This window comes from Saccopteryx leptura, chromosome 3 (genome assembly GCF_036850995.1).
Source record: "Saccopteryx leptura isolate mSacLep1 chromosome 3, mSacLep1_pri_phased_curated, whole genome shotgun sequence".
Lineage (NCBI taxonomy): Eukaryota > Metazoa > Chordata > Mammalia > Chiroptera > Emballonuridae > Saccopteryx > Saccopteryx leptura.
In genome coordinates, this window is record NC_089505.1 from 84,004,598 (window position 1) to 84,013,544 (window position 8,947).

The following is an 8,947-nucleotide window of genomic DNA, read 5'->3' on the forward strand; positions in this document are numbered from 1 at the left end:
AGGTGTTAACACAGGTCTGTACCTTCCTGCTCTCTCCTTCCCCATGCAAACTTGTCTGTACCTTGCCTGGGACCAGGGCAGGGTACCGTGGTCACCTCCTTGTAACAGAAGGTTCCAGCAGAGGGAACCAAAGTTAGGGGTCCCACCTCTGGAGGACACTACTGTTAGTCCCTTCACAGGCTGAAAACCCAAGAGTTTCAGCTTGTCTGAATGCTTGTCTTTCTCTCTATCTCCTCTGACAGCGGCTACCCAGGTGTCCTCTCTGAGGCATCAGCCCCACCCTACCCATGATTCTTGAGCTGCCCCAAGAAGGCCCTACAGCCCACGTCCACCCTCTCTACACCGCTCAGTGCCTCCTTACTACTTTCATACACACCTTCCTGCGCCCACCCCAGGGTCTTAGCACTTCCTGTATGTAGCTCCTGGTCTGACATGGCCCCACCCTCTCTGGGGAAAATCAGTAGACAAGAATCTTTGCAAAGCACACCACTATTCATTCCCCTTCTAACCTGACAGATTCAGAGGATGAGGGCTATGTCCAGAACCTGCATGTGCCCACTGTAGAATCTGCCTATGGCCAGGCTCAGCACAGAGGATGGCTGAATGCAGATGGGGTGGCACCCACCCCACACCCAGGCTACCCACCCCACCACCCTGGCAGGGGGAATGGGTAGAGCTCGGCTCTGGCACCACAGGGTGCAGACCTGGGCTCCTGGGGAGGGAGAGGCTGGGACCTGCAGACCCCCAGACAGGTCCTCAGGCTCTGGCACACCCCTGACCACAAACAGGCAGGTTGAGTCTAGAAGAATATTCGAGTGGGGCAGCTGGGTGGGCTGCGGAAAGGGCCTCTGTGCCCTGCTTGCTGCTCTTGGCTGCTACTCTCTGTGTCCCACTTACTATTGTGGGGTGGAGTCAGGGGGCCTTAGCTTGTCTCACACCCCAGCCCCAGGCCTAGGGCAGCCATCCATCCCCCTTTCCTGTTTCTTCCCCACCCCACGTCCCATGCGTGGGTGGGTAGATATGAAACCATAAAAAACAGCTGAAGGGCACACCCCCGCATAGGGGGGACCAGAGCCCAGGCCCATCTGCCCCTCAGACCCAGCAGAGAGTCCTAGGCAGGGGTCAGGGGTGAGGTCAGAGGCCCTGGGGAGCTGCCCTTTTTCTTGGGATCAACATGACCACAGTGAGCTGGGGACAAAAGGCCCTTCTTCGCTGAGGCCTGGATTGTGCGGAGGAGGGAGCATTCTAGGATCCGGTGGGGGCAGGGGCGGTGCCTGCAGAGCAGCTTCCCGGTTTCCCGGAACCCTCTCCACCTGCCTGTGAACAGACAGGCGGGGTTGGCCTGCTCTGGGAAGTGATGCATGGGGGCTCCCAAATGGGCCAAGGCCAGGACACCAGGACTAAGTAGGCCAGGGAAGGGAAAGGCCTGTGGGCCAGGGCCTGCTGTGTTCCAGTGCCCCTGTTCTTCTCTGTCTAACCCCACCCCACTTGCTCCCAGTCTGCCTTTTTCAGAGAAGAGCTTTCCGGACCATTATATTTGTGCTTCCTCTGGCGTCTGCCACGAGCTCAGCCCTGGCCCTGACCATTACACCCCTGGCTGACCCCTAGCTCCATAGGGACTCTGTCTGCCCATGTCTCTCCAGAGCAGTGTGTGTGTTGGGGGGGGGGAGGGGCTGCAGGACATAGAAATGAGACTTGGAATCTCTGGGAGCAAAGCCTACGACCAGGCAGGGGGAGTCTCCTGGGGTTGGGCCGGAGCTCAGCGTGAGCAGCAGAAGTGACTCTGGGAAGAGCTGAGGATGAGTTCTCGGCCAGGGCAGGTGGCCGAGCTCAGGGGAAGGCTGAGCAGAGGCCCTGGCTGACAACTTAGGCCTCCCATCCCGTCTCTCTCTGATGCAGAGGCTGGAGGCAGGAGGGCGGCTGCTTCCTCGAGGGCTTGAGTCCCAGCCAAGGAGACCCGCTCAGTTTTTCCAAAAGGGACGGAAACTTCCCCATCAGCCCTGCAGCACAAGCCTTGCTGTGACTGTGGGCCCGTCCGCTGGGTAGGAGTGGAGCACAAGTGGGAAAGCCACTGCCTTGCCACAGGGAGGACCCAACCATGGCCCAGCTCGCTGTCTCGGCAGGTGGGTACCCAGGGAGATAGAGGAGGAACCAAGAAGTGTTTATATGTGTCTACAAGGGTGTGCCAGCCCCAGGGCCCCCTAGGCTTCCTCCAGCTGTTGCTCCTGCCTGACCTTGGCCTCTGCTCATGAACTCCGTCTCCCCAGCAGCCCTTGTTAGACTTGTGTGCCGGGGAGCCAGAGGCCAAGTGGGGCCCCTCTGGGTAGCACACCCTGGGCTTTGGGGGCTCAAGCCGAATGTTCCCCCCACAGGGCCCAGGCGGAAGCACCAGGCAGCTTCTGGTCCCCGCTGAGGGCTGAGGTCTGTGGAGCTAAGCCAGCATGGTCACTGCCAAGATTCCCGGGGAGGGGTGGGGGGTGGGGGCGGCGGGGACACAGTTCTCGTTTTGTTCCTGCCCCAGCTCCTCAGGCTCCACGGAGCTGCTTCCTTTTTTAGGCAAAGTGGAGCTCAGCGTGTCTGCCGGCTTCTCACCTGCCAGAAAGGGAGGAAGGAAAACCATTGAGTCTCATCTTCCTCGCAGAGCATCCCCTGGGAGGGTGGGAAGGGAGGGAACATCCTGGCAGAATTGCCCACGGGGACCTGTGCCCCCATCAGCAGAAGGGAGTGGCTGGGAGATAGGGCAGTGGTTATCCCACAGGGAGGAGTCTTAACAGTGAAGGGTTCAGGATCTCCTGGGGACACTGCCCCACCCCACCTAAAGGCAGGAAATCTGCCCTGGGGGGCTAAGTGCCTCTCAGGATGCCCCCTGCAGCTGGCCACCTCTGGTCTGGCCTAGCAAAGCGTGCAAGGCTCACCAGCGTGTCCCTCCAATGGCTTGCTGGGGGTCTGTCCTCAGGTGAGGAGTTTGACCTCAGCCCAGGATCTGGGCCCCTCAAGGGGCAAGGTGTAGAGGGACAGCAATAAGTCTAGTATGGTCACACTGGATGGGGCTTGAACCAGCCATTCCCAGATCCCATGCCTTTTCCACCAAGGAGCTTGGTGGGTTGGAGATTTTGCATCCCCCAAAAAGTCAGCCTTCAAGTTAGAGGCTTCAAGTGTCTCAGGCTTCTGTGCTATGCCCAATGCCCTGCATCTTCTCTAAGTTAGGCCCTTCTGATTCCTGTTGGTCAGTCCTTGGGAACACATGTCCCAGCCCCCAGACAACTCCCGCTCCCCCAGCCCTGTGACCCGGTGGAGGCCAGAGCTGAACCTTGTTATGGGCACGCTGTTGTTGGTGTCACACCCCAAACTCTCACACCCTCTGGCTCCTCTTGGGCCTGGCTTCAGGGACTCCCAGTACTGCTAAGACATGGGCAGTGGGCCTGGGGATGACCCAGCTTGGTGGACCCCTATGTCTTCCTGGCTTGGAGTCCGGGCAGAGCGGACTCCAAGTTCTGATAGCCCAAAATGAAGACGTCAGTCTGTGCGCGCGCGCCCGGTACCTTTGGGCACGCGCCTCCCCCACCCCACCCCGCCCCAGTCTGTGCGTCTCAGCACGCGGCTGAGTGCGCGCACCGGGGCGGGGCTTCTGGGGGGCGGGGCCCGGGTCCAGCCCTTGCGGCGGCGCGCATTGCCGCCCAGGAGCTAGCCAGCGAGGGGCGAGCCGAGTCCAAGCGCGCCCGGTTCCGTCGCGCGCGATGCTACCCTGGACGGCGCTCGTCCTGGCCCTGAGCCTGGCGCTGGCGCGGAGCGGCGCGGAGCGCGGTAAGTGCGGCGGACGGCGGGGCCGGGCTCCGGTGCCCCCCTTCACACCCCGCTGCTCGCTCAGGGCCATCGCTCTCCTCTCGCGGCCGCGGGGCGGGGGTGGCCGGCAGGGCACCCCACCCACCTGTGGCGGGCGGACCCAGATGCCCCAGGCGGCTCGACCGAGTGCCAGGACGTGGAGGCCGCCGTCTGCCCCGTCGGCAACAACGCCGGATGGTGGGGCCTGGACAGGAGGGGGAGGTGTCTGTCAAGGAGACTGTCCCTGCCTCAGTTTCCCTTTCCTTGGAATGACCCTTAGAAGAGGGATGACAAGAAGGTTGGAGTCGCCCCACCGAATTAAGGAAAACTGAGGCCCCCAAGGCCCAGACCAGAATGGAGACACGCCAGCTCCTGTCTGCCCATGGCCCAGTGGTGGAGGGGCCCATCTCCTCTCTCGGGGTGCGGGGAGGAAGAGGGAGGCCCGGGAGGTGCTGGTGGAACCCTAAGGCTTCTGCATCAGGTAATTTGCTTTCTGGGTTCAGATGGAGCCGAAGATGGGGGCCAGGGGAGGGGTGACATCATCTGTAAGTGGGGTTAGAGCTCCAGTCTGGCCATCTGGGTTGTGGGAGGGGCTGTGATCAGTGTTCTGTCTCCCCCATCTCTCCATCTCCGCCTCCAGTGTTCCCGGCTGCTTTGTGCCCCAGTGCCCCGTGTCCCACCTGGTGCCTTACTTGAAGGCTGAGCCGTATGGCTGAACTCCAGCCTGGGGGTGCTTCTTTGGAGGACAAACCTGAGGGAGCAGCCCCTCACTGCCCAAGCGGGTCCACCTGCCACTCCTGAGCACTGGGCCAGGACCCTTGACTCCAGCCTGCTTGCCATCTGCTGAGGAAATGGAGTGTGTAGGGGCTTGGAGGAGTCAGCTTTCCTTTACAGATGAGATATGAGCCCAGAGAATGCCCCAGATTCATGGCCAGGGTTCAGAGATGGGACCCACTGAGAATGTAGACCTCTGTTGGCTCAGGACCCTCTGCTCCCTGGATGTCACCTCCAGGACCTTTGGGGTGAGACTTAGCAGGCTTTCAGGCCCTACTTGGGTGAAGGCAAGTGCCAGCTTAGGGAAAGCCCAAACCCTGGGGGTTCTACCATGGGTGTGGGGCTGTCTGGGAGCCGCAACCTGGGGCTGAACCCTCCCTTTCTCCCCCAGGACCCCCAGCACCAGCCCCCCAAGGCGACCTGCTTTTTCTGTTGGACAGCTCAGCCAGTGTGTCTCATTATGAGTTTTCCCGAGTTCGGGAGTTTCTGGGACAGCTGGCAGCCCCACTGCCCCTGGGCCCTGGGGCCCTCCGTGCCAGCCTGGTGCATGTCAGCAGCCAGCCACACACTGAGTTCCCCTTCAACCAACACAGTTCAGGGGCGGATGTCCAGGATGCCATACGTGCTGCAACCCAGCTCATGGGCAACACCAACACTGGCCTGGCGCTGGCATATGCCAAGGAGCAGCTGTTTGCTGAAGCGGCAGGGGCCCGGCCAGGAGTCCCCAAGGTGTTGGTGTGGGTGACAGATGGTGGCTCCAGCGACCCCGTGGGACCCCCCATGCAGGAGCTGAAGGATCTGGGTGTCACCGTCTTCATCATCAGTACTGGCCGAGGCAACCTCCTGGAGCTGTCGGCAGCCGCCTCAGCCCCTGCTGAGAAGCACCTGCACTTTGTGGATGTGGATGACCTGCACATCATCGCCCAGGAGCTGAGGGGCTCCATTCTCGGTAGGTGGGAAGAGAAAGGGCCTGGGGTGGGGACCCCAGCTAGAATCCAGGAAGAGAGCTGGGGTGAGACTTTTAGGAGGAACTTGTGTATCTGGAGCAGGGACCAGGGCTGCAACATAGGGGTGATTCCCAGGGGTTCATCAGGGAGATGCCCCACTACCTGGGCTGTGAAGGGACAGGGCAGGCCTATGGAAACAACTCCAGGTGGGGTTCTTTCTGAGGGGCCCAGCCCATTGCTGAAGGCCCCACGATGTGGGGCACCTGTTGTGGACCCAGGGACCGAGGGCTGTCCTGGTGGAATGTAGCTAAGTGAAGAGGAAGAAGAAGGAGGTTCCAAGCTTGAGGACTCTGCAGGAGGGCAGCAGGTGCTCCTGTATATGTGCCAGGGTCCAACATGCCTGGCGCTTGGAGCTCCCTAGGGCTCTCCTTCCCTCCATTGCCCCCCCTGGGTGAGGACAGCTAGAAGGCTTTAAGCAGATTTGCTAGTAGCTCTCTGCAGACTTTCTTCTGGACCCCTGATCCAGCCAAACCCACAGGGGGCGGGGCTGGAAATGAAGGGTCTGGTCACTGGCTTGGCCTGTTATAGCCACTGAAAGATGCCACTAAACCCCAGGGTTCTTCCCAAGTCTCCGCCTGTGGGTTAATCATCCATCCCAAACCGGAAGGGGTTGGATTGTGGGTTGTAGAGGGGTACAGGGTGCTTCTGAAGATCTGTCTCCTCCAGGGATACCTGGCTCCTGATTACTCCAGGTCAACCACTGTGGCTGGGCCTGGAGGACAGCAGGAGAAAGAGCAAGCAGCTGGACAGGAAAAAAACGAAGGCTGCAAGACAGGCAGTGTGGGGGCTCTTGGGATAGGGAGTAGGTCTGTGAGGTGGGGGGGCTGGGCAGGAGAGTGAGTGCCAGGCTGGCAGTTGGGGCCCCCAGCATTAGAGAAGGAAGCAACAGGATCACAATGGGCTTAACCTTGCCCAGACATGTATTAGCCATACCGCCAACATGGCACAGATGGCTCAGGAGTAATACACATTTTGGGGAATCCCACTTTGTGGGTCATACTCTCCTGGGGACCTGAGGCGGAGAGCATGCCCGACCCCAGGTCCAGCAGCTCCTTGGGGTTATCACATGTCCACTACCCTTCAGGGCGTCCCCTAGTGGCCTCCCATTTCCTGTCCACACCATCCGCCCATTTGCCTTGACAATCCAGAGCTAAGGGGTCCAGAGCTGACCCCAGACTCTGTGCCACTCTGGCTGGGTTGGGGGTTAGTCCCCTGTTCTCAGACACTACCTGGGGCCCTGCCACTTTTAAGGGGACCTTGTGCTTGTTCAGGCCACTGGACTGAGTGGGAGGTGGCTGAGAGAGCTTCCCAGCGATCTGGGGCTGGGACTGAGGCAGCAGGGAAGTTCCTGATGGGGCCAGAAGTTGGGGGACTGCATTCCTGAACTTTCCCCAGGCCTGTCACTGGTCTGCGTATTATTAGCATCTGCTGGGCTAGCTCCCAGCGTTCCTATTCTGTGGGTCTCCCTGATGGGTGGCCCCTACCCCTGAATTAGATGTCGATCTTGTGGGGGGGGGGTGTCTTCCCTAAGTCAGCAGTTAGGGCCCCCGGACTAGGCGTGAGTAGGTGACATTGGTTCCCTGATCTCCTCCACCACCTGCAGACACTGTGCAGCCGCAGCAGCTGCGTGTCTCTGAGGTCACGTCCAGCGGCTTCCGTCTGGCCTGGCCAGCCCTGCTGACAGCCGACTCCGGCTATTACGTGTTGGAGCTGGCACCTAGCGCGGAGCCAAAAACCGTGCGTCGCCAGCAGCTGCCGGGGAACGCCACCGGCTGGACTTGGGTTGACCTACACCCCGACACGGACTACGACGTGGCACTGGTACCAGAGTCCAACGTACAGCCCGTGAGACCGCAGCACTTGCGGGTGCGCACGCTACCAGGTGAGGCGCGGATGCGGGTCGCGGGGTCGCGGGCGGAGGAGCGGGGGTGGGGGGCGCGCTCAGTGATGGGCGAGGGGGTGGGGGCCGCCCTCACAGGCGTTTCCCCTCCCTCCAGAAGAGGCAGGACCGGAGCGCATCGTCATCTCGCATGTCAGACCGCGCAGCCTGCGCGTGAGCTGGGATCCAGTGCTGGGCCCCGACGCGGCGCTTGGCTACCACGTGCAGTTCGGGCCCCTGCGGGGCGTGGCGGCGCAGCGTGTGGACGTACCCGCGGGCCACAACAGCACCACGCTGCAGGGCCTGGCGCCTGGCACCGCATACCTGGTGACCGTGACTGCAGCCTTCCGCTCGGGCCGCGAGAGGGCACTGTCGGCCAAGGCCTGCACGCCGGACAGCGAGCGCAGCCGCGCTCCGCGCCCCCCGCCGCCGCCGGGGGCCGGGGGCCGAGGGCCGTGAGCCGACCTCCCCGCGCCATCGAGGGCCCCTTCTCCCGATCCCAGTGGGGGAGGCGCCCGCCGCTGAAACCAGGGTCTTGTCCTGGGGGTTGGGGGTGCGGGCCGGGCCTTTGCCGCGCGGCGACTCTACGTGACCCCTAAGTCCTCTCCCCGCGGCCGGAGCCTGACTCAACGGCCTGATGACTCTCCGCTGCAGCTCTGGCTGCAGTACTGGCCATCGTGACCCCTCCCTTACCTGGCCCAGAGCTGGGCACCCGGTGGTGTCCTTTGGGTAGAATTTCGCAGGGAGATGGATAGGGAGTCTGGGTGAGGGTTGAGAACATCAGACCCAGGACAGGCACCCCCGCCCAGGACAGGAGGGCGGCTGAGCAGAGCCGGACCTCCCATTTATGTGAAGGGCCAGTCCCTCTGGGGTGAGAGCTGGCATCGGGAGCTTGGTCCAACTGGCCACTCAGGTCTAGGATATTGATAGAAAGGAGAATGGGGGCAGAGGAGGAGCTGGCTCTGGCCAGGTCCCAAAGGCTTCCTTGGAGAAGACAGGATCTGCAGAAAGGGTTGGGAGGAGTGTTGGAAGGTGGACGCTGTGGTCAGTAGCTGGTGGGAGGAAAGGTAGTCTTAAGCAGGACGCTCAGCTGGCGGTGTGGGGGCTGTGCCTGCCAGGGACAGTGGCCCTGTCTTCCAGCTACAGGCTCCTTCTGGGAGGACCAGAGCCTGGCATTCAGGATCCTGGGGACAGCACTGGCAGGAAGCCTCCTCTTGCTTCTGGATGGGGGCCTTCCGTGCTGTGATGGGGACAAACAAGGTTCCCCTGGGTAGATTCACCCCAGTGATCCTCTGCATCTTCTGATACCCACTCTTCTGTCACTACTTACTATCTGGGGCCACCAGACCAGTCCAGTCCCAAGGGCAGTCGGTACTGCTGACCCCTCAGCCCCACCAGGCACATCCTCTGCCTCTTCCCTACTAACATCCATACTTTAAAATACAGTAAAACAAATGTAAACTGA

At 61.4% G+C, this 8,947-nt stretch overlaps 1 protein-coding gene across 1 annotated transcript; it reads left to right on the forward strand.

The window, feature by feature from the left end:
* Nucleotides 1–3,647: 3,647 nt before the first annotated feature.
* Nucleotides 3,648–8,947, forward strand: VWA1 (von Willebrand factor A domain containing 1). The gene is made up of 4 exons (XM_066374793.1): nucleotides 3,648–3,804; nucleotides 4,988–5,545; nucleotides 7,207–7,485; nucleotides 7,601–8,947. The coding sequence occupies exons 1-4, from the start codon at nucleotides 3,738–3,740 to the stop codon at nucleotides 7,939–7,941; spliced, it is 1,245 nt and encodes a 414-aa protein (XP_066230890.1). The 5' UTR covers nucleotides 3,648–3,737; the 3' UTR covers nucleotides 7,942–8,947.

What these genes read in the sequence shown, in the direction of transcription:
- VWA1 (XM_066374793.1), top strand. Translation starts at nt 3,738, where the DNA reads ATGCTACCCTGGACGGCGCTCGTCCTGGCCCTGAGCCTGGCGCTGGCG. An exon ending in GCTGAGGGGCTCCATTCTCG is followed by an intron (nt 5,546 to 7,206) that starts GTAGGTGGGAAG and finishes CACCACCTGCAG; the next exon opens with ACACTGTGCAGCCGCAGCAG. An exon ending in GCGGGTGCGCACGCTACCAG is followed by an intron (nt 7,486 to 7,600) that starts GTGAGGCGCGGA and finishes CCCTCCCTCCAG; the next exon opens with AAGAGGCAGGACCGGAGCGC.